At 35.6% G+C, this 25,648-nt stretch overlaps 3 protein-coding genes across 8 annotated transcripts in view; 2 read left to right on the forward strand and 1 right to left on the reverse strand.

Annotated features, from left to right (window-relative positions):
* Nucleotides 1–3,558: 3,558 nt before the first annotated feature.
* LOC106060452 (putative uncharacterized protein DDB_G0282133) lies at nucleotides 3,559–6,976 on the forward strand. The gene is made up of 3 exons (XM_013218330.2): nucleotides 3,559–3,718; nucleotides 5,122–6,369; nucleotides 6,820–6,976. Exons 2-3 carry the CDS (start codon nucleotides 5,130–5,132, stop codon nucleotides 6,822–6,824), a joined length of 1,245 nt encoding a protein of 414 aa, XP_013073784.2. The 5' UTR covers nucleotides 3,559–3,718; nucleotides 5,122–5,129; the 3' UTR covers nucleotides 6,825–6,976.
* Nucleotides 6,977–12,454: 5,478 nt separating this feature from the next.
* Nucleotides 12,455–17,256, forward strand: LOC106060450 (DNA-directed RNA polymerase II subunit RPB1-like). Of its 6 annotated transcripts, none has more exons than XM_056024035.1 (3): nucleotides 12,513–12,585; nucleotides 13,325–13,427; nucleotides 15,619–17,256. In XM_056024035.1, the coding sequence occupies exon 3, from the start codon at nucleotides 15,623–15,625 to the stop codon at nucleotides 17,081–17,083; it is 1,461 nt and encodes a 486-aa protein (XP_055880010.1). In that variant the 5' UTR covers nucleotides 12,513–12,585; nucleotides 13,325–13,427; nucleotides 15,619–15,622; the 3' UTR covers nucleotides 17,084–17,256. The 6 variants fall into 6 exon arrangements, with proteins under 6 accessions (XP_013073781.2, XP_055880010.1, XP_055880025.1 ...); XM_056024050.1 differs by having other exon boundaries at nucleotides 13,325–13,412; XM_013218326.2 differs by having other exon boundaries at nucleotides 12,567–12,585; nucleotides 13,354–13,427.
* A 753-nt stretch (nucleotides 17,257–18,009) lies between these two features.
* The window catches only part of LOC106060445 (ionotropic receptor 25a-like), a 32,647-nt gene continuing 25,008 nt past the window's right edge, over nucleotides 18,010–25,648 (reverse strand). Inside the window, exons 13-17 of the mRNA XM_056024028.1 lie at nucleotides 25,017–25,266; nucleotides 24,658–24,845; nucleotides 23,025–23,157; nucleotides 22,016–22,213; nucleotides 18,010–20,182 (exon numbers count right to left, since the gene is read on the reverse strand). Of these exons, the coding sequence (XP_055880003.1) occupies nucleotides 19,903–20,182; nucleotides 22,016–22,213; nucleotides 23,025–23,157; nucleotides 24,658–24,845; nucleotides 25,017–25,266 (1,049 nt within the window). The 3' untranslated portion in view covers nucleotides 18,010–19,902. The remainder of the gene's footprint in view (nucleotides 20,183–22,015; nucleotides 22,214–23,024; nucleotides 23,158–24,657; nucleotides 24,846–25,016; nucleotides 25,267–25,648) is intronic.

A 25,648-nucleotide genomic window follows, 5' to 3' on the forward strand; every position in this document is an offset into this window, starting at 1 on the left:
AGGCCTACCTTTTTTGTTTTTGATAAACACATAAGCGTAGTGCTAGCTTACCAATACACAGAGGAGTAATTTTTTTTTAAATTAATTAAATTTATTTTGAAAGAAAAAGTCAGGGGAGTGAAGTGATAGGCCTGTGCATTTGCTGCATTAGATCTAAATTATCTACATTTCCAAAGATGTTAACAAGGAGAAGTTTAATAAACGGTCATTTTTCTCTAATAACGTAAAAAAAAAAAGAATGATAAGTCAAATTCATTGAGCACTGTAAGTCAAAGTGTAAGTTAACGCTAGAAAATTTTGTCTTGTCTTCCATCTCCGATGCCTAAGGCGGATCTTTAAAATAAAGTGGCAAGATAAAATAACCAATGAGGAAGTGCTACGAAGAGCAGGGTGCCTGGACATCCGCTGTGTTATCAGCAGCAGACGGCTTGGCTGGCTTGGCCACGTTCATAGTAGGTCGACTTCCACAAGACATCCTATATGGCGATCTAATAGAAGGCAGGAGAGCCGCTGGTCACCCACTTTTACGGCATACGGATGTATGCGAACGCGACATGAAGCTCTTCAATATCGACACTAGCAGCTGGGAAAAAGTGGCACTGGATAGATCCATATGGAGAGAGAGCATAAAGGAAGGGTCCGGGATTGCAGATGCCATAAACAACAGTAGGGGAAAGAAGGGTGAAAATACAACGGCGCCTGGTGATTACAGATGCCCAACCCGTGACCGCAGCTTTGTATCAAGGATTGGCCCCTTTTGTCACACAAGAAGTTGCAAAAGGAGAAGAAGCCACAGCAAACTCAAATATTATAATGGAAATGTCTTTTAAAACAAAGGGTCCATGGAAAAGCTGTTTATGAATGATCCGATGGTCTTACTTGCATAAGATCTATAAAAGGTATAAATATTGTTATTGATTGTTTCTAAGGTAACCCTGCGTAATGTTGGGAACCTTTTCCTGTGTAAAGTGTTGACTAGGCTAAAGCGGAGGTAACAATTAATTCCAAAGAACATTAGAACACAGGCGAAGGCCAACAGTGCCGTATTTAACCCGTATTTAACCCGCGGGTTCTACAACATGTTACAACACAGCATAACGGAAAGTATGGACATACCGGTGGGTCTTTATACCTTCTATGTGTGGTTGTGAAACGTACATTGGAAAGCTTTATGAGCATCTCATTATAAACCTCAACAAAACAAATGGGACCGATGCGGCAGAGAATCTATAGGCTAATTAGTAAGTACTAGTAAACAATTGGGACTAGTAAGTAACTTAACTAATTTGCCGATACCGGTAATATCGAAGTGCGGAGTATATAAGTGTTCGGGCTGTACGATTTTTTAAAACCTATTTTGGAGGGGTGCACGCGTATGTGGGCTATAGGCCTACGTGTATGCGGGATATATGCGGGATAATACGGTAAATTGTTTAAATGAGTTGGTCAGGACTTTTGATAATTCAGAACATTTCAAGCAATAATGAAGGGAATCCGTACACGTCGTCAATGTCACTAAACAAAATAACTACGTCCCCCAAAATACTCAATGAAGAAAATTCGACTGCCTCTAAAGACGCTATCAATAAACTACTTTTATTTCAAATTTGTACAAATGCTCCTTCTACCCTAATGCTATTTGAGCATGGAATGGGTTGCCTGAGCCAGCCAGGAAAACCAGTGACTTGGCAGAATTGAAGTCATTGGTTAACATGCCTTCCAGTTGGCTGGGTCAGTGCTGAAGGCTTTCAGAGAAGCTTTGATGGTGTCCCTAAAGCGTTTTTTTTTTATCCTCCTTGTGAGCGCTTTCCTTCCCCCCTTAGTTGGCCATACAGGAGTCGTTTAGGGATGCGGTGGTCTTCCATTCTTCAGACGTGTCCTGCACATCGCAGCTGGGACTGCATCAGGATTGTGTGGATGCTTTGCAGGCCCGCTCTTCGATTGACTTCAGTATCTGGTATTCTTGTCTGTGGCTAGAAAACTTAAAATAGTTAGACAACAAAATAAACAAATCCTAAATTTTACGCGCCAAATTCCTATTAGTAATGTAGCAGTAATTATGTATAGCTGGTTTGATTGTGTAGTTTGGATAGATTGTGATGAAATCACGATGTGGTCTGTAGTAGAACCAGTGAGAGAAGAGTGACACCAAGACGTGTATTTTTAGTGAGTTATATCTTGTTGAAAGTATTTCATTATTTCATTTTGTGTTTTCTATGCATCCACATTGAAGTTGAAAGCTGTGCATATTTATTAATTAAAAGTTACAACAAATCAACAAATACACATTATTGAAATGTTGAACGTAATGTAAATAGGTAATCGCATTAACGGACAAAGATTGTCACACTGCAAAGAAGTCAGTCAACCTGGTCGTGTGGTATGCGCTCTGGATTCTCGATCAATGGTGTCCCGGGTTCGAACCCTGACCACTGCTAACTCTCCCCCCTCCCCGTTGCCCTGAGCTAGGATGTAATTATCTTCAGTATATGAAAAAACATGTGAAACAGTTTTTTAAATAAAAAAAATTAAAATATAAAATTTATTTTAAAAATATAGATTCTGCCTTTGCTAGTATACAGAACTGTATACCATCTTGGTGAGATAAAATCTTAAAGAAAATATTACACAATGCATTTAATAGAAGGCCAACTACAATATTTTCTCTCCATCTTATAAAACGTGATTCTCTTCTGTTCCCATCATCCTTTCGTCTTCCTGTCTTTTAGCCACACCCCTTCTACAAACGTTATCATTTACAAAACGTAACTCTAGGTTCTTTTTGACGTAAAATTTGTGCTTGATTTATACCTCAGTGAAAACATGAGACAAACCAAGCCGTTAGATTGCGAGTTCCATACGTGTTTGTGTAGGGTTTAATATCATCGTGTCCGAGTTACAAAGTATCATATGCCATGTAAGCCTAAGTTAAAAAATATCACATTTCATGTAGGCCTAAGTTAAAAAGTATCATATTTCACGTAGGCCTAAGTTAAAGAGTATCACATTTCATGTAGGCCTAAGTTAAAAAGTATCACATTTCACGTAGACCTAAGTTAAAAAGTATCATATTTCATGTAGACCTAAGTTAAAAAGCATCACATTCCATCATCCATGTAGGCCAATGCAACAAAGTGCAGCTAGTGAAATGAGATATCTATAGATTGTAATGAAGTCAGAGACAATGTATGTATATTGATTTAGGCACTAACTTTATTCGCTATTTGTTTGTTTGTTTGTTTCAGGTCCCACTATTCGCCATAGTTGACTGATTTCATTCCTAAGGTGTCTATAGTATCATCACAAAAATCATAAGTTCACCAATCAGTCATTAGGCTACTTACAGCTTACACCTAAATCACACAATTGAACGATGGTTCTTGTGACAGCAGATGCCATCAAGGAAGTAGGGATTGTCACGCATCATGACGCAGTAAGATGCTTACCTGAATACGAGCCAAGACCAAGATGGCCACTGAGTAATTTATTAGTTTTAATTTTTTTTCGATGAAATCAGGCACGGAAAAAAAAACCCAGACAAGATAGGGCTATATAAACATTCATAACTTCTAGACGGTCTAGTAATGTCAGCGCCTCGGGTTATAAACTACCATCTAAACCCTAGTGCTTAAAGTTTATACTATAGAGTAACTTAAACAACGTATTAAAAGGCACATCTTTATTCAGTGCATATAGTAACAACGTAAGAAATTATACCGTAAGTAATTTAAGACAATAATAATCTGTTTACTTTAAGAAACGATAACGAGTACTTTCCTCATCAGATCTTTATATTAAATTATAGAACGTACACTGGAGTTATATGTCAGTGTTAATGTGATGTAATTTTAATAACTATTACAACCATCATTTTCATTTACTTGGCAACATTACTGTGAAGTAGCTTATCCACTTAAAACTCGAGTTGTTAAAAAACAACAACAGGTGTTTAAATTAAAACGTATTCACTGTTTCAACAAGAAAGAAATGGGCCATATCAATTAATTATACAAGTGTCATTTTATTTACATTCAATTCTTGGAAGTCTGAAACTTGTAGAAATGAAAAAAGATTATTTTTCTTTATTGTCTTTTCAATCGCAGGCAATAAAGTTCATTTTTAAATCTAGTTCTAACACGGAACATTACTTTCTATTCTTTCATATCTTATATGATACAGACGTTACTTCAAAAAAGATGATAATTAAGTCCTACGCATCATGCATTTAGTCATGCATATTAACCACCTATGTCGTATATATATCAATGTGTATATGGCTGTTTTATAAATAATACTTTTTTTAATATGGAGATGTAATAGTTTATTTTTTACATTTTGAAATTGGTCTCTTTAACATATATATGGCAAAAATTTAATGGATAATACTTTTTTAAAATTAACCTTTTTTCCCCGTTGATAATTAATAAACGTTAATAATCAGAGCCGAAAGAAATGGAGAGCTGGACCAGATAGCAGGGCGTGGTTGAAGTCTTCGACGAATAGAATTGTGGTATCCTTTGATGCTAACATATGACAATTAGCGCCTCGCTCCCCGTATAGCTCTGTACGTTACACTAGCATTGCTGAGTTACCTCTGGCGCTAAATGTTAGGAACTTAGGACATTATTCAAACATTTCAAATGCATACTTTTTAACTTTAGGCCTATAAATTAAAACTAGAAAGTCAATTAATCAATATCGAGTTTATTCTTTCTAGTTAAGGAAACAAAAATGAACTGACAGATTTAAATATTTACAATACAAGTCACAGGGTTTTCTGAATTAATAAGGTACATGTACATCGATCATATTGGATATAGACAAGGTGGTGCATTTAAATGTAGTCTGGTCTCAATTGATAAATTAAATAGGATAAATTAACATCACAGTGTCTTAGATTGTTTCTAATGCTTTTTATTTGTAAGTTATGGTATATTGTTTAATGTATTAGTAATATTAGTAACATTATATAGTGCTAATTAGGTAACTCAAATATTTACTTTTAATAAATTGATAACCTTTATAGCACTTAAAACGTATGACTAAAAATGTCGGCCAATTATAAGTCCAAATAACTATTGATAAGTTTTGTGTTTCAATGCATTTTATTATCTTTACCAGACTTGTAAATGTTCCCCAAAACAACTATTATCTGCTCAGTATTGCTTTCTCTGGCAAATGCAAATAATACAGAAATTGTAGCTCAGACTAGCGACTCCTATAATCCACATAAAAGAGAATACCTCGCAGATGGCGCTTCAACAGACTTGTCCTATCTGCAATACGTCAATACACATCCTGCTGGGCAGTCGTACGAGGGTGAATCGAGCCAGGCTCAGGCTCCCAGTCAAAGAGTTGAACCAAAACATTACAGAGAGTACCTCCCTGGCGCAAACATTGATGACATCGCCTATCTACAATACGTCAATACACATCCTGCTGGACAGTCTTACGAAAGCGACTCGAGCCTTGCTCAGGCTCCCAGTCAAAGAATTGAACCAAAACATTACAGAGAGTACCTCCCTGGCGCAAACATTGATGATATCGCCTATCTACAATACGTCAATACACATCCAGAAAAATCTTCCTATGATAGTTCTTCATCTAGCCAGTACCTGGTATCCGAGCAAAACAATGGACCAAAATTGAATGTCAATCAGCTAGACAGTCTTAACCCTAATCAAAACCAATACCTTACAAAGAGCAACTATCCTGATTCAACTACCCAACAATATACTAACAGTTATCAGGACGAAACTAATTCACGTTATTATACCCCCCTTTCTATTAATAATGACCCCACCATCAGTACTTATCAATCTCAAGAAAGCTATAACACTGCAAACTATATGCCTAACCCTATTCATAGAAATAATCCGCCCAAGGGTCATTATAAAGGTCAAAACTATTTCTATGGTCAGAATAACGTCGCTCAAGTAAACCCTAATGCAGGAATTAACAACTTAAATGAACCCAACTATGAGAATAGGAACAATTATCAAGAGCAGAATACTTACCCGAATCAGAATAGCCACCCAACCCAGAGAAACCACCAACGCCAGAATGCCTATCAGAAGCATGTCAACTCTGCTAATGGTAACAATTATCGAAGTCACAATAACAGCCCAAGGCAGAGAAATTTCCCAATACAAAATTACTTTATAGGCAACACTCCAAACCAAAGTAATGTCCCAAACAATTATCCGAGCCAGAACAAGTACGGTGGTCAAAGCATCTATCCAAGTCAGAACACTCCGAAAACTTCTCTGTCTGCATTCAATTATCCTACCAACAGCAATATTCCAAGCCAGACAAGTTACTCAGGCCAGAACAATTATGCTAGTCAACACAACCAAAGCCCTGGACCTTGTAAGTCTTCTTTCTTTTTACCCACTCCATGTTCAATACATTTGTGTGGTTTTTTTTTAATGTTAATATGCTATCTAGATACAGGTTCCAATAGCAGATCAGAAAAATTTAAAGTAGTACAGTAGGAAAACAAAACTAAAGTGGTTGTTATAATTATCATGAAACGTCTATGTTATTTTCAAATGTTCCCAGCTCAATTATGGCATCAAATATCCCATAGTTGGCATGTGTCTATCCCAGTATCCCAGACATATATATATATAACAATAGCCTGCGTAACCTGTAAAACCTGCACTGCTTACAATATAACATAAATCGTCTGCAATTTTTTTATGATAACTTTTGAATTTTAAAAATAAATACATTTTATCTTCTCCAAAGAAGAATAGTTAATGTTTCAAAAGTCAACATTTATCTGTAACTTAACAATGCTATTTTTTTTCATTTCAGATTAAACTATCGACACAACGATGTATCTAGCAGAGGGAACAACGATGACAACCAGAATCCAAAAAGATTTGATATTAAAAACAAGTTTGAATAAAGGAAACGAAAAAAAAAAAAAGAAAAGAAAAAAAAAAGAGAAAAAAAAAAAAGACTTAGTAATTGTTTTCTTAGAAAAATCAAAATGTGGAGGTTTTTTTTTTAAATGAGCCTGGAACATACTAATACTAAAGTGACGAAATGATTTACATGAAAAAAGATTAAGAACCATCGTGTATCTCATACTCCTAGGGTCCTATACAGTCTTCATTTGCCTTTGTGTTTTAAAAAATGATTTATACGTGAATGGGTGCGATGTATGAGTGGTTAAGCACTTGGCATCCAAACCTGACGCCCTGGGTTCAAATTTCGACGAATAATGGGTACCTGACTTTATTTGGGGAACCTGTTCATTAACCGTTGGCCAAAGAAACAGATCCTCTACGCTCTGTTAAAATTAAACTTAGATTGGAATAAGAGTTATTATAAATATTATTATTTGTACATTTTTTATATACAAAAATAGTAAATAGGTCCTAGATCTATTCATTTGTGGTGTCCCAACGGTCCACCAGATTAATGGTTAGATGAAGGTGAAGACCAAAGTAAATTGATAACCGAAATTATATTTCTGACATGAATATAACGCATATGCAAAGTAACAAACCAGTGACAACCTTATTGGTAGACCTATTGGAGAATTTCTCGATAATGTATTTACTGCCAAGGGCATAAATTGAACTTCAGTGTTGCTAACTATATAAAAGCTAAAAATAGAAGACCTGCAGTGCTAAAAATAGAAGACCTGCAGTGCTAAAAATAGAAGACCTGCAGTGCTAAAAATAGAAGACCTGCAGTGCTAAAAATGCACTTATAAAAGGATGTATAAAACACTCAGTTGTATCTTACGATGTGCTCGTTAGAGTATGATGGCCTAAAACCTTTGTGACTAAGATATTTTGTTAAAATGTTAATACTAATTCGTCTTCTCCAAAGGTAAAAGAATAGCAAGCAGTATTAATCAGGGGAAGAGGAGTAACTCTTAATGTATCGTTATTCAGCTTTTTATGAAGTCCAAATTTGTAAGAGCATCTTTCAAAGTAAGTCCCAAAAGTTAAACGATCAGTAGAAAATTATATAAGTATCTCTGAGTCAACTGAATAATCTCTATAAGTATCTCTGAGTCAACTGAATAATCTCTATAAATATCTCTGAGTCAACTGAATAATCTCTATAAGTATCTCTGAGTCAACTGAATAATCTCTATAAGTATCTCCGAGTCAACTGAATAATCTCTATGAGTATCTCTGAGTCAACTGAATAATCTCTATAAGTATCTCTGAGTCAACTGAATAATCTCTATAATTTATGCAATAAATATCTAGGAACGAATAAACCAAATATTAACGTATACTAGTGAATAACAATATTGTATATGATATAACAACAAAGGTTTAATGAGTTAAGGATATATATGATATTATGAGGCATACATTATGAATAAATATCAATAGCAATTACAGATTACATTCAAAGGACTATAGCACACCTTAATCTCAGTGCCACAGTCAATCAGGCTTCACAACGCCAACCCAGCGCCACGGGCAATAGTCAACTACCACGCCTACAACTCAGACTTGACTCCAGTAGAGTCCCAAGCCTGCGTCCCTAGATAAGAAAAATACACACTCCTTTGACACCGCCATTCTCACGATTATTAAAGAAACGATTGTAAAGCTACGACATGTAGAAGATAGTAAAATAAACTAACTTACCCAATACTGGGGAATAACACCACACAGATAACTCAATCTCAAGGCAGACCAAGAGAACACAAAGAGACTCATCTCAAGGCACAACAAGAGAAAAATGACACCAATATCTCTGAGTCAACTGAATAATCTCTATAAGTATCTCCGAGTCAACTGAATAATCTCTATAAGTATCTCCGAGTCAACTGAATAATCTCTATAATTAACTTAATAATGGGAGAAATGACTTTGAAAGGGTGAAAATTGAGGCTCCAGAAATAATTCGACCATAGGATGGTGATCTACAAAAGTTGTGTTGTTTTTTTCGAAATTTTAATGGCTTTAAAAAATTATAGACAGTTGTTTTTATCATTGAGAATTTCAAATATTACCAAATACATGCAAGCTATTTCTTACTTTACAGTGACACCAGCAGAGCTGACCATCTTCAAAGTTGTGATTGATACAAAATTAAATAAGAAGTTCTATAATACAAATCTGATTGGTTTCATTTGATGTTCTTTTTATGTATGATAAAAACAGAAAATTGGGGCACTTATTTTTAATTTGCCTACTTGACTCGAAGGGTCTGAAAAGAATGCAGTTTTAGTATATTGATTTGCTATTCACTGATAAATAGAAATTTGATATCCATTGATAAGTAATTGATGAACGCTATACTATTTTTACAAAGCTTATATCAACTCACTCTGTAGGTCTGCCTGTCTGGCCCAAAGTTTGTACACGTTATTTCTCCGACAACCAATCTCGGATCAAGCTGAAATGTTGCACAATTATTTCTTTTACCTGACAACAAAAGAATCAATAAAAAACAAACAAACAATTAGTTAATTAACTATTGGTAATACATTTCAGTAGTTTCAAATACCTCGAAGCTATTGTCTCAGATGAGGGAACGAATTGCACAGTTCACAGCAGCGCTTTCAAGACTTAAAATAATATGGAAAGACAAAGGCACAGCCCTCGGCACCAAAATCAGGCTGATGCGCTCCCTGGTCATGGGCACATTCTTATATGCTTGTGAGTCTTGGAGGCTGACTGAAGAGCAAGAGAGGAGGATCCTAGCAATGGGATTGAGATACTACAGAAGAATCCTAGGTATGACATTTAAAGACCGCTTCACAAACTAAGAGATTACAGACAGGAATACTGCATCGATTGGAGAACAACATAAAAGAATGGAAGGGCCTGCCATTGAAAGAGGTTCTAACTAAAGCAGAAAGTAGGTCGACAAATCTTGCATGGTGCCCCAACGGTCCAACAGATAGGTAACGATAAAGGTAAATAAATTACTTTGTTTAGTATCTCAAACAAGGAAATGAAATTGTATTTGACTGAAGTGGTGGTATAAGCTGAATAAATCCCCTTTATATTAGGCTGCCTTCTAAGGCTTAGTGAACAAAACAAAATGAAATAGAAACAATACAATCTTTTCGCTAGTAGAGTGGTTACCGCGTTGGCTTGAGAAACCTGACAAGGCTTTAGCACACAAGTTCGAATTCAGTTCGTTCTCTTTTTTGTTTGTTTTGTATTTATTTTTATATATTTTTTCATTGTTAGTCTAGATCTATTACAAATACAATTACATGAGTGATCCAAACGAATTGTTACAAAGTATTCGCATAATGTAAGCTTTGCTTTTAAAAAAGTGTTTTAAAAAATGTTTTTCTTGTTCTTTGTTGAACAGTTCTCACATAGAAAGTGTTTTTGAAAAGCAAATTCACAATTTGGGAAAATACCAAAAAAATGTGTTAATATGAAGCACTCCAAAGTTACTTTTCAGAAGTCGTATCACAACACATTAAGGCTTAGGTCTACTTGTAAATAGGTGTAATAGAATTAAGTATAAACTATACTTCTAGAAGGTATCACCTATATACAAATGTCTTATTAAATAGGTAATCTACTAATGCATTCATGACGATTAGATTTTGTCGTCATGCTCAATCTGGAGGTAAGGGGGGGGGAGTCCCACCATCAAATTCCTGAATCCAGGTACACGCGTACCCTGCCACACCACTGAACCCAGGTACACGCGTACCCTGCCACACCACTGAACCCAGGTACACGCGTACCCTGCCACACCACTGAACCCAGGTACACGCGTACCCTGCCACACCACTGAACCCAATATTTGACATTTTACATTTTAAATAAAACCCTTATTCTTTCTCAATTCTTTCTCAATTTTAAGCGATTCACTGCTGTATAGCTGAGGTCCAATCTTGGACCTATAAAACAATATATAAACGCTAACTATGTCTGGATCAAGATTTCAACCTAAGCCAGTAGTCACCTGTAGAGTTAGTTGGAATCTTGAAAGGATGTCTTCTCGGAGCTCTACAATGAATAAAAATAAAAATACTGAAGGGTGGCTTCAAATGTTATAATGCATTAAAAAAATTCGATTCCTTGACTGAATTAGATCAAGATTTACTAGATTTTTGACCTGCCTTAGTCGCGAGGCGACTATTAATTATCTTATACATGGAAATACAGCATGAGTATATGTGAAATACAGTATGTGAGCAGCACAAACATATAACGCACATCCTTCGACAATGAACTGTGGAAAATGGGGAGAAAATGTTGTATAGAAAAAGCTAAAAGATTTTAAACGCGAATCCGTTTATTATTACTAATACATACAATAGAGCAGCAGTGACTGAGTCGTAAAGCGCATGGCTTCCGAATCGATGGATCTCGGGTTCAAATCCTGGAGAAGATTTGGATTTTTAATTTCGGGATCCTTAAGGTGCCTCTGAGTCTACATAGCTTTAATGGGTACCTAACATTGGTCGTGGAAAAGTAAAGGCGGTTGGTCGTTGTGCTTTCCACATGACACCCTCGTTAACCGTGTGCCAGAGAAGCAGATGATCGTAGTTACCAGTGATAAGCTCCTAACTAATTGACGTAAGCTGGACCGCCAAGGACCACTCTCCACGGTATTAGGGTCTCTTCATCCTCAATGGATAGCTACTGTCTGCCTTAAGCCGAGCAGAACGTCTAATATTATCAGTATACGAGTGCGGGTTGTTTGTTTGATACGATTTTGAAAGGTTAATATTTTAAACCCAGAGGCAATATTTGTAATCCGTGTCAACTTGGTTCAACAGCTAAAGAAGTGATCCAAAAATACTTCCATTTACTACTTTAAATGTTATGGGTCATAAAGTACCCGTAGGCCTACATCATAGTTCATTATATACATGTCAGTTGATGTCAGAGAGTAGAGTAAAAACGATTATTCCTCGCTCCTTTTTATAATTTCTGCTAATGATTGTATTTGGCATTAAAGAAAAGGGGATAGGGCGACACGATATAAGAATTTAATTTATAGCATATTTGGGGTGGTCGGCCAAGTGGAGGGGGGGGGGAGGCGATCGCCCCCCTACCCCCCCCCCCCTGGATCCGCCAGTGCTTATATATGACTGACAAATTTTCCTGTGACTAATTGCAATGTTAGGAGACTGGATACACTAGTTTTCTAAACAAAGTTTAATACATTGTTACCTTACAAAACTGAAACCTGAAACAAGAACATAAATAAGTTATCTTTTCAAATCAGGTCACAACATAATATATTACGTTCTGTCTCTGACATCCATCTTTTTTTTCTTTTTCTTTCCCACGTTACTGTAAATATTTTTTTAAATAAATAACAAAAACAACAAAAAAAAAAAAAACGAAAGGAAATATAACATCCTACATAACGGGAGATAATCTATTGAAAAACTTCCGATAGATCCATCACGAGTTATCTGTCAATACTTTCCGTCTGATGAATTAGACGATAAATAATTGAAAACCGCGAGATCAGGGTCGAGATATGAAAAGTAATGTGACGTCATGGAGGGGGCACCTGGGCAATCCTACCTGATCATGACTAGATATATAAATGTTACAAGTAACCATTTTTCTTTGGCTTAAAAAATACTTTGCATCACTTTTCATTGAACAGGTAACAGTTTCTTCTCACTGTAAACAGACTTACTATTTTACTAACGAAAATGCATTTAAAAAAAAATTGTGGCCATTTAAATCATTATTTTAAAAAAATAGATTTAGTTTTACATTTTGATGTTTATTAAAATTTAGCTTTTTTTTTCTTTCAATTCGACCACAACATATCTTTGCACCATTCCAGTGAAATTCAGAATTATAGAAGCCTACAACATGCAATCAGATATGGTATAATATTACACTTGTTGCATTGATCTAAACGTTAAACAAATAGATTGTTTTATTTTATGGGTTCTGTATGTTTTGCCTTTTCATTCATAGAGATTGTGTCGCTTTTGATCACCCAGTATTAGAAAATGTCTAGGTCACAGCTAGGTAGGCATTTCCACGTCAAATGATGCATTTTTCTTGAATCATCGGTCGTAAAGACAAAACTGTATAATTGTTTGCGAAAGTTTTTAATAAAACATAAATACATTAGCTTTGAACGCAGATAGAGCCTGAATGCGATGATTACCATCGATTGAAACAAAAAAAACAACATAAAATATATATTTTTTTAAATAAAAAGGTTATACGAATAGTAATTGTATCAATTAGTCTGGATCAGTCATGTCATTAAATTTGTAATAGTTCTAAACCAACAAAATTAAATCTATGCGATTATAAATATTTTACCAATTGTTATAAAAGGAAAAGCTAGTAATTTTTTTTTTTATTGATTCTTGTGTTGTCAGGTCAAAGAAATAATTGTGATAAATTTCAGCTTGATCCGAGATTGGTGTAGGAGAGATAACGTGTACAAACTTTTGCCAGACAGACAGAGTGAGTTGAAATAAGGTTTGTAAAAAATAAAGTTTAGCTTAAAACGAGTTATTAATACAGAGATTTAGATCTACAGTTAGAAAGCAATATTATAATCAGAAAGCTAGCCTATAGTAAATCTAGTGAGTAAACAAAATTACTATTTAAAACTTTTAACCAGAGTTTCATCTCTTTGCACATCATATTAAAATGTACTGTGTTATTATTTCTGATCCAACACCGTTTTAGGGCATTAGTGTGATAAGGGGAGGGGAAGGTTTCCGTGCTGCCTGATAGAAACACAACGTAACTATTTATCAGAAGGCATCAGTGAACTCGTGAGCATTGCCTCGACAACCAAGTCGTGAATGTCACTAAACACACACAGAGATCTAGAATTAGAAAACGTAATAATCTGTACATTTGTCTTCTGTATTGGAGAGTAACAAATCCATTCGATCACTTGCTTATAAATATATATTAAAACAAAAATGCCTAGAGGGAAAAAAAAGATCGTAAAAAGACAAGTTGGTTTTGTTCTACTTTCAATATTCTTTAACCCTTTAAAAGAAGCACCGCCCCAATACACACACACACACAGAGTCACATACAAATACATCTGGTCATAGAAAGCTTATGTAATTTATTACTTTGTTTGATTCGTAACAGTTGGACGTCAGAGTGTGATTTTGCGGATCAAAAAAAAACATTTTATTAGAAGGGAGGAAATATCGTTATTTCTATTCGTGTGTGTTAACGCAACTATTTTCAAACAACTTAAATTCTGTGCACTTTAAGAAGTCGCATCAGTTTTTTTTACACTTTGGCTTCTGGTAACTTCGAGTTTTTTCACAGAGTAAACGCTGACAGGGTAGTTAATAATTAGAAATAAAAAAATGTATTTATTTAGGTTCTGCTACTAGAAATTTCGGTTTTAATAACTATGAATAGAATTGACAACTTTTATTAGTGTCCATCCTGTGTATTAGTTTCAAGCTTTATGTTAAGTCTATTTTTTTCAATCTATTAATTAATTTGAATAATGTACTCTATTATTGCTTAATATATAGTCACAAGAGTGTGTTCAATCTTTTCACGATTTCAATTAAACAATGATTCCCAGCATGCAGCAAGTTATTACGTCATCAAATATAACTTCTGAAAATATCTCGACATAATCATCTACTAGATTTATTAGAACCATTGTGACAAAGTAGATAACTGTCTAATGTAAAATCATGTGATGTGTAAAATTTATACATTATGCATTAAGGGAGATACTAATTTTTCATGGTTACGGACAAAATATTAACATAAAAAAATGGAAAAGAATGCTTTCAAAGCAATATTTTTTTCAATGAAAACAAACACATTTTCTTAGTTTTTGTAACAAAAATAGTAAAATAAAAAAAAAGCATAAAAAAATCAAAGCAAAAATAACACTAAATGGACCAGTTAAAAATCTAAGAAATCTTGACTATCTCTCTTAGTAAGATGATCGGCACCGCCCCTGATGTAAAAAATCTAAGCACAGTAGATTCCGCCCCTATGAAATGGGAAACCGACACTGAATTGTAATTGTCTAAATTCTAGTCTAGAAAGTTGCTATTTGTCCTCTTGAAACTCGAGGCCAACGAAACCCTTCCTCCGGCCTGTTTGAACAGGAGATCCAAGCAGATGTACATACATCACAACTTTATTTCCAGTGGCTCGTATCTCAAGACACAGTGGAAACTCTTCCAATTTCATTTAACGTACCAAAGTGGCCATGGGGGTGTCCACTATAGAACGGCTCCTTGAGGAGCAAAACTTTGAAGAAGAGTTATGCTACTAAATTTAGTAGTGGCAATAGTTGGAATCTTGTTAAAGAATGGACTTGGTCTGCGATGTTCATGTCTAAATTGAAAATAAGAATACTTCTATAGCTCGAAGCTTATCTAAGGGGAAAAACCGCTTATTACTACTATTTGTCAAAAAATCTCTCGATTTAGCTCCCTTTATGCTATATAAAACAAAATTAATTAATTAGTTCTAAATGATCAACTAATTGGTTAATTTTGATATGATGATATTTTTTATATGATCGTATTATATCTTATATTATAATGATATGTTATATCCTATTTTACTCAAACGCGATTTAAAAAAAAATCAATGTACAGAAACAAAGTGTCTACTTTGGATCAACTGAAGGGAAAAAAAAACACCTTATTCTTTTATTCCTCAGATTCATGATGTTTCGTATTTCTGTTGTTATCACCCTTACCTTGTTTGCTGGAGTACAAGGGCAGACAACTAATGATGTATATGATTACATTCCCAAGTCAACTCTGGGGACAAACATTATATATCCATATGAGCAATACAACACAGGTTTCTTTGCCTCGCCATCTGGCCTGTTACAGTATCTTCAAGAAGATGATCCACCAGTAGATGTTCCGAGTAATACCCAAAACCCTTCATTTTCTGAATATCCACCGGATAAACAATCCTATCCACAACCACAACCATCCTATCCACAACCACAACCATCCTATCCAAAACCACAACCATCCTATCCACAATTTACGTCATCCTCCCAATATACACCTAGCGTTCCTTACAATCCTCAGGCTCAGCAACCATCCAATATACAATATGCATCACCTTCTCAAAATGCATATTATCCACAAACAGCTCCTTACTCTTCAAATCCTAATTATCCCCAGGCTGTATCTCCTCCCCAATATGCGTATAACCCCCAAATCTCTACGCCATCTCAATATCAGCAAAGCCCCACCACCAGCCCATATCTTTCTACTCCCTCAGCTCAGCCCAGCGCAATCGCCTCCTACATTATCTCTCAGTGCAGTAGCCCTTCAATGCTCTCCGCCTACAGCGCCAACTACGCCGAAACAGAGCCAGCTTTCAAAGCCGCGTTCGTTAACTGCGTTTTTGAGAGCCTCGCAGCTTATGCCCAAGCCAATGGTTACACCGCAAGCGGCACTCAAGCTCCAAGCTCCCTAAACACAGGTAGCCAAGGAAACGCTGCTTACAGCAACCTAGGCAGTACAGGTTACGCCCCCAGCAACGCGTATACAACTGCTACTCTAAATCTTAATCCGGCACCCCCAATCCAAGCTCAGACCGTTTACAACAGCCCAACTACACCTTATGTGGCTACCAACGCCCCCAGCTACGTTGCGTCGTATCCTACAGTGACAGCGAAACCTTCTCCTAGCCAATCCCAAGCCGTTTACAACAGTCCAGCTACACCTTACGTTGCCTCATATCCTACAGCAACTATTAAACCTAACCCGTCATCTCCAAGCCAAACTCAAGCCCTTTACAACAGTCCAGCTACACCGTATGTCGCCACCAGCGTCTCGGGCTACGCCCCTGCGGTTACAGTTAAACCCAACCCACCATCCCCCAATTATGTACCAAGCAGTTACCAGAATGTTCCAGCTACAGTAAAACCTTATCCACAATCCCCTAGCCAGAGTCAAAACGTCTACAACAATTTAGCTACTCCATACAACGGCGCCACATACCCTGCATCTACAACTAAACCCAGCTACATCCCAAGCAGCTACCAACCAATCAAGGCAAGCCAACAACAACCTCCAGCTGTATATGCATATCAACCAGCTGTAAGCCGAAGCTCATATCCAGGTTATTATTCATCCAACTCCTATGAAAGGTACAGATAAACAGAGTAGTCGAACACCGTCAAAACAGCGTGCACACTTCTATCATTATCACACCTGTACAGAAGTCTACAAGATAACTTCCAAAAGATTACTTTGGAACTAAAGAACCAAGAACTATGTAATCCAATTAACCCATCTAGATATAGTGTATAATAAAAGAGCCCAAGAATGTCCGTGTGTGTTTGTTTTAGACTTTTGATATTTAAATATATTTTTTTTCCAGCTATTTCCGAGCTACAGTTACACAAAAACAAAAACAAAACATAAGCACAAAAGTTTATTAAGAGAGGTACTATAAATAATCTTTGTTTCAGCATATATTAAGCGTAGTTGTATCAATTAGTTTGGGTTAGTCATGTAATTAAATTATTAAATTTGTAATAGATCTAGACTAACAACAATAAATATGTGCGATAAGAAATATTTTTACCCATTTTTTTTTTGTTCAGCGCAATTTCATTCTTTCTCAGTACATTATGATTCTATCACTTGTCTGGACCAGTTGGGAAAGGGGTGGGAAGAGAAAGAAAGGGGATGTTTGGACTAGGAAGTAAACTATCTTCAACTCTGAAGGAACATCCGAAACATGTAAAACATTTTACAAGGGGTATCTGTGTGAATGTTACTGTGATTGCTTTTTAAATACATATATATATAACAAACGGACGACCTGAATTCGAACTCAAGGGCTCAAGCCTACACAGTAACCACTGAACCAGGAGAGTGCTTATAAAAATAAAAAGTTTTATAGGTGTCTAATGTTGGTGTCGAACTTTAAAGCGGCGACCTATTTCTTTCTTTAGAGTATAAAGGGGGACTAATTGAACTTATACCACCACATCAGTCAAGTACCATTTCTTTCCCTTGAATGATACCAAACCAAAAAAAAAAGAATTACCAATAGTTAATTAACATTTTTTTTTAAATTGATTCTTGTGTTGTCAGCTAAAAGAAGTAATTGTGCAAAAGTTGATCCGAGATTGGCTGTGGGAGAAATAAAGTGTACAAACTTTTGGCCAGACAGACAGAGTGAGTTAATATAAGCTTTGTAAAAACAACAACAATCTTTTATGGATTTATTCCAAATGACTCTATTTATTAAGCAAAAGATTTTCTTATTCTTCCCATGTACACATCAAAGACTAAAATGCTAGTATTGTTTCTTATTGATAGCCAGCGACATACTACATTCATGGGAAGGAAGACGAGTCATTAAAGGTCTCGCGAATTGCGACATACACGTATGTGTCTGTGTGTTTTAAAGGAACTCGATTTTTGTTTTCTTAAGTTCATCAGTGTCTTGTGTTTGGTGGACCAGAAGATCTTTGTGGGCAAGAAGTGAACATATTCAGACATTTTGATTTCAACACAAGGTTCAAAATATAATATATAAGATAAAACAATATTCTAAAATCGCGCTAACTAAACTAGGTTCTCTACAAGATTGTAGGCCTAGATCTAAATATTCTATTATCACAGTAGCTCGATTAGGTTCTCTACTACATAGTAGATCTAAATATTCTATTATCACAGTAGCTCGATTAGGTTCTCTACTACATAGTAGATCTAAATATTCTATTATCACAGTAGCTCGATTAGGTTCTCTACTACATAGTAGATCTAAATATTCTATTATCACAGTAGCTCGATTAGGTTCTCTACTACATAGTAGATCTAAATATTCTATTATCACAGTAGCTCGATTAGGTTCTCTACTACATAGTAGATCTAAATATTCTATTATCACACTAGTTCGATTAGGTTCTCTACTTCATAGTAGATCTAAATATTCTATTATCACACTAGTTCGATTAGGTTCTCTGCTACATAGTAGATCTAAATATTCTGAAATTACTTTAGGTTCTCTGCTACATAGTAGATCTAAATATTCTGAAATTGCTTTAGGTTCTCTGCTACATAGTAGATCTAAATATTCTGAAATTGCTTTAGGTTCTCTGCTACATAGTAGATCTAAATATTCTGACATTACTTTAGGTTCTCTGCTACATAGTAGATCTAAATATTCTGAAATTGCTTTAGGTTCTCTGCTACATAGTAGATCTAAATATTCTGACATTACTTGAGCTTCTCTTGTCCAATGCTAATTTAGACAAACACACGTTGTAAATAAAAATGTGTGTGTGTGTGTGTGTGTATGCGTGCAAAAAAATTCTTTTAAAATAAGTTTTCCTAAATAAAGACAAAAGCGTAGATGACTTCGTGTGAGATGTTTCTTCATCGTGATCCAAAGTTCCCTTAGAGACGCGCGCTAATCTTAATAAGAATCTAATATCCCCCAGGCCATCATTGAATATTTAATAGCGTATGTTTTTAAGCTTTTGTTTGAAGACGACCCACAGTTCACGTGAGTTCAATATTGATGAGATTATTACAAAGCTCAAACAGATCATCTCTTGAATTGAATGTCACTAAACACAGCATCTAGAGATTTACAATTATGGTGTGTTATATTTTCAGTTCAGCAATTAGAATTAGATCAATGTCAATTGTCAATAGATACAAATTTTAAAAATATACGTCTTTAACAATTTTCGACGAATAATTAACAAATTAGATTATGTTTTTAACAAATTAGATTATTAATTAGATCTAGTACTAGCGAGTTTGTATGAGTATTGAGTAGCCCTATTCTATAAGAGTTAGAGTCAAATTCGCATATATGCAACAGAATCTATAGCTTAGGACCTTAAAGAAATGTTTAGCATTAACATAATATCTGGACTTAGAAAGGCTCTATATCTCAAATAGCTTGGTCATTTTCAAGTCTAAATGCGGCGCGGATAAGAGTCAAGTCGACTTCATAATCGCTCAGTGTGTACGTTTGTTGACATGGCAACATCCCCACCAATGTCTTGATGGTCAACTTTTCCAGTGACAACATAACTTTCGGAAGACTCAAAACCACGGTTTGAAACTCCGAATTCTGGTCCAGAGATATCTGAGGCCGAGTCACAGCACATGTTAGTTTCTCTGGTGCCGTTTTTATCTGCCTCATAGCCGGATGTAAATGACGTCTCTGAAAACGTAGGCTGACTTCCGGACGTAGTAGATTTTTTGTTTCGTCTGTTTGGGCGAACTCTAGAACGAAAAGTTGTACAAAGTGCAGTTAGTAAAGTTACCGATGTGTTTTTTAGAGTCATATTTAATAAAACATCTATACATTGTAAAAACAATTAATATCTTTTATCTCCATTCCTAATTATGTTACAATAATATAAAATATTACGATGTTACGATCTTCTCTACCAGGCCTATTGCAAACACTACTTAACAACACAACAGCACATCTAACACAAGAACTTGCCAACAAGAGCTTCAAGTAACAAAGTGGCGGTTTAATTACAAATACATCGACAGATAATTCAACACAATTGGCTACATCAAACTCAAATGCTTTCTTGTACTTAACAGAACTGCCTAACTAAACATTACTAGTCTGTCTAGCTCGTACAGCTACATTTTCGAGGAATCAAAGGTACCACAAGTCCTTACTGCTTTGCTGTCCTGGACTCGACTGTCTATTGTTACACACTGTCGCTAGTCCTTGAAGGCTCTCGATGACATGACCACAACATGGGTCATAGTTGCGTGAACTAGCAGTACTGTCCCTTGTCTATCGACAGCCGTTGACCCGTTGACCTGTGTGATTGGCCTGATTCATATGTATCAGTAGGCCGCACACACATTAACCCTTTCAGTCCGCCACTGGAGTTACTAAAATATATAATACTAGTCGACCGGCGGCATAGCATACGCCGCTATTTTGCAGGGCCGGTCTTAGGCCACTGCAACCTATGTGACCGAAGGATCCGCACTTTCATGGAACCCGCGCTAATTCAAGGTGTATAAATTATTAAATTAAACCATTTTATAACTTGAAACAGATTTCCCGCGCACTCCTGTCGATTTACCAGAATCTCCTGGAAATCTCCTGAAATTGCAAAATATACGAAAATGTCCTTAAAATATACGGAAATACATAGAAAAAAAATGTCATTTTGAGGTGTCATTCAATATGGAAAACGTCAATCCTACGCGCTATTGATAAAAACGGCATTATGCATTAGCCGTAAATGTGTAATCAGGTAAAAGAAGCTTCTCGCGCCTCAAACTAATGAAGAATTACTTGATGTCAACAATTCTCAAAGATAGATTGAAACATTTGGTAATTCTTGCTATTGAGCGGGATCTATGTGGGAAACAGAATTATTATGATATACTGTATGACTTTGCTACACGCAAGGCTCGTAAAGTAATTCTGTACTTAGTAAAGAATGAATAAAATGTATAGACGAATTTATTTTCTAATACAAACTCTTGTCCGCTTCCCTACCCAAACTTGGCCCCGCGAAATCCGTTTCGAATAGGGCTTCACAATGCTTAAGTTTAAGTCCGGCCCTGCTATTTAGTGTTTGTAAAATGTATTACATGTTTCGGATGTTCCTTCAGAGTTGACGATAGTTTACTTCCTAGTTCAAACCTCCCGCATGGGATGGGAGCGGGCAGGGTTTGACAGACCAGTGCGCAGACATCCGTAGCGAGCTGTGAAAACGTGTTCTCCCCCTCCCCCTCTTGTTTTTTTTGTGGGGTGACTATCCGCAGAAATACTTCTTGTTTGACCTGATTAGGGAAGAAGAGAATTATATATATAGATATAAACATTTATATTTTTTGGCTAGTAAGAGGATCGAACCCACGACACTCGAGATTAGCGCGACGCTTAGCAACTGAGCTATCCAGTCTTTCTACCATGTACGCACTTTAAACATATGATTCAATTTATGTTCACTTGAACCTTATATACATTCAGACTTTTGAGTTTTGAATCACACACCCTTACCAACTCTCATAAATGTGTGTTTTTCCTTTGCCTAGTGATAATGTGAATAAATAACTTGACCCTATGTTTACCTGTACCAGTAACACTCAAGTGCCAAGGTTATCAACGAGAGAGCAGATCCTATGACAATGACTAGAAACACTCCCCCAATGTTTCTGATGCTAATGCCGTCACTCTCATCCTCATCTTTGGAGCACTCCTTGGCGTCTTTCTTCCACCATTTTGATTTGAGCTCCTCCAGAGTACGATTGTTTATTAGCCTCAGAATCCTGACAATATAATCAATTGATCTGATGTATTGATTTAATACAAATAAACATACGGACACTAAATAACTGTAGTACTCAAACTTATCAATTCTGATTTATATGTTGAATATTTGAAAATTTGTCTTTGTTTTGGTCAATGAGTCGCCAGTGTACTCCTTATCGCATTGGCTCTAGTTGTAGCTAAATTAAAACACAACAGCAGATCTAATGCTTGCGCCCAATACAAATGTTTAAAATCATTTCAACTGTAGACAATTAGGGAAAACTTTTCTCTTTAAAAAAATCTAATAGATTTTTCAGGAACATTGTTTCGTTTGCTCCATTTTTAAGTAAACAATCCTGCGATCTTAGGGACTTCATCTGCAAGCAAACTGAAATCTCAAAAGACAACTGCACGAATTCAGAAACTGTTAAGACATCTGCAAGCAAACTGAAATCTCAAAAGACAACTGCACGAATTCAGAAACTGTTAAGACATCTGCAACTTTGATAAGTTGATGAAAACTATCATTCTTGATTTATTAAGTGTAAATGTAACGGACAGCCAATATGTAACACAACATATACACCCCCCAAAAAAGTTACTTTTTGATCTTTCAAAATACACAAAGCTTAAAGACATTTCTGTTTATATGTATTCTAATGACTAATCTCACATAAATACCAAATAGAAAAGTACACACATAGACAAATTAAAAGTAATACAAATGAATGATCTCAAACATTTATTCAATCTAACATATTAACATACTTTGCTTAACTAAGAGTATATCTATAGTATATATAGAGAGAGACAATTGACTAGACTTACGCATTATTTAATTCATTTTTCATTGGAGAACCCTCTCGTATGGCCAGAGCGTAGGGTTTCCTGGAGAACTCTTCCCCCACCTCCATGACGTCACAGTTGATCAGGGCTTGGTACTTGTTGGTTGTGGCATCCGCTGAGTAAAGGACACAATGGGAAATAGAGAGGACTAGATAAAACACTTTGACCTTTAACTGAAACAGTAATACAATTCACAGCATAATTATAACTATTGCCATGGTTCCTATTTTTTATTACGATTTCTCTGTTCAGTTTATAAATTCATGGGCAAAACCTGGGTAGAACCTGGACATGCATCTCGAAAACGGCTCTAATGATTTTCTTAGAAATTTGACAGTTGATGTATATCTTAGGGAAAAAAATACTATTTATTTGGCAACACTGGCTAAAGGACTAGACAATCTTTATCTTGAACCGACTACGTCTACGGATATTTCCGCAAGTAGGCTCTATTCATTAACATATTTAATAAATTAATAGACGTGCAGAAAAAAATATTTTTGCACCATCTTCTAAATCTGGTTCATAGACTTATATATATTATATCTAGACTGGACATGGAGATCTTGTAACGCTACAAAAAAGTCGTGAAAATGTTTTTTTAAAGTTGAAACATTGCGTTGTTTTGTAAAGTAGTTAAAAGAAGTATATTTTTTTATGGCCTATGTAGGCCCTAATATATAATTTAATTTTTAGATCTAGATCTAGTAATTGAACATCAAAAATAAGAGTAATCTCGTCTCATAATTATTATTTTGCAATTTTTAGATACATAATCTAGAAAGATTTAGGTAATCAATCTATTTCAATGTACATAAGATTATTAAAATCAACAGACATGAATTATTTCGATCTAGGATTTTTGAAACATTATCTCAATGGAAACTAACAGGAAATGGCTTTGTTTCATATATTAACGTGAATATATAGTTATGTGATTAATAGCCCAATCTAAAGAAAATCCGAGAAATTATTTTTCCATATTTCTAAACTTTGAAAACTAAAGATCATTACTTTTCTAAGACAGAAAAGATTGATTGGGGCGACTTCCCTTAGAGCTAGAAAAAGAGTTACGTACCTAAAAAAATATAAATATTTAGGTCTGTGAATAGATCAATAGCGGATAAGAATTTGTTTCCGGTTTCCAGTCTAGATATATTTAAGTCTATGATCTGGCTCTATAGCCCTACCATTAGATTTAAAAAATAACTCCACTAGGATTAACCAGGATTTTTTCTTAGATTATGGAGGAATGGGGTGGGATAAAAAATAATGTTCCTTTTTTAAAAATCTAACATTCATTAGTTAATTTGTTATTAAGAGCAAAATAACCGGTCTATAAGCTGTTTCTTTTAGAAACTAGATACTGTGATATCGAATTTTTTATAGGATGTCTGATACAAGCGCTTTATAGAACTAGGGAAAGAATGAAAAAATATGTTTCCCCTATTGTTATAAGGTAATCTTGGAAAAGATACCATCACACCCGAGGCCGCTATGTCACGCTCGAATTGTTTAGTTCATACGAACTTCTAGGCGTGCATCTAGTCACACAATGACCAAGTGTAAGCTCACGTGGTGATGTGGTCATTACTATTTAAGGATCAGTACCCACCTATAAATGCGAAGTCTTCATTGACCACACGTTTAATGGCTGCCTCGACGTTGACCGGAAATGTGTTTTTGTTCATGGTGTCCCATAGCTTAGTGTACTTGTCGCTCACTGGGTAGTCCCAGACGGCAAGCTGCGCCTTGTCTATGGACCCGATGTTTTCACTTTTCAAGGTCATATTCTTCCAAATCCTATGACATGGGATTAAAATAAGAATGCTTCAAGACTGTCACAGATAAACTAAGCCAAGAAAGATGAAATAAAACGTATCCAAAGTATATTCACATGGACAAAAGTTATTCAAAGATTAATTAAATATTGAAATTCGGCAAAATGTCATCAATTTTTGGGCCAGGACTTACTCATAGAACATACTTTCTATATCTGCCATTCTCCTGAAATAAATCATGGCCATACTCCCGTTCTCAGGGGCGTATTGAACTTTGACCTGTTTTGACAGGTCATCCAGTGACTCAATGGGAGTCTCTAGCCTAGAGACTGTCAAGAAAGCCGCAAGGTTGGCAGTGTAGGTTGCGATGATGATGAAACCAAATAGCCACCAGGTGGCAGCTATCAGCCTACCAGAGAGAGCCTTGGGCGTCTCCCCGCCACCTAGAAGAAATATTGAAGCAAATTTTAAACATTTAAATGACGAAAAGAGATGATAAAAAGCTCAAGAGCACCAAACAATGTAACAAAAACATCAACAGATTCATTTTAAATTCAATAAGTAAAATGGAACAATGTATTTCTTGTAAACAGATCAACATCGTACGCACTGGTCAAATTTAGTATGTTTCTTTAAACATGTTTGTAAGTGCCATTACTGCCATATGACTTTTTTTTTTCTCAAAATTCCTTTAATTGCATTTAAGTGCATTTTAATTATTCGCTGTTGTAATGTGCACTTAATTATTTTGTAAAACTATGATGTCGCTCTGTTCAATACTGTTATGGTGCAAAATTGCTTTCCTTACTATGTAAATAGTAATAG

Source organism: Biomphalaria glabrata, chromosome 1, assembly GCF_947242115.1.
Source record: "Biomphalaria glabrata chromosome 1, xgBioGlab47.1, whole genome shotgun sequence".
In the NCBI taxonomy this organism is placed as follows: Eukaryota; Metazoa; Mollusca; class Gastropoda; family Planorbidae; genus Biomphalaria; species Biomphalaria glabrata.

Coding starts and splice junctions, on each gene's coding strand:
- LOC106060450 (XM_013218327.2), top strand. CDS start 15,623: ATGATGTTTCGTATTTCTGTTGTTATCACCCTTACCTTGTTTGCTGGA.
- LOC106060452 (XM_013218330.2), top strand. CDS start 5,130: ATGTTCCCCAAAACAACTATTATCTGCTCAGTATTGCTTTCTCTGGCA.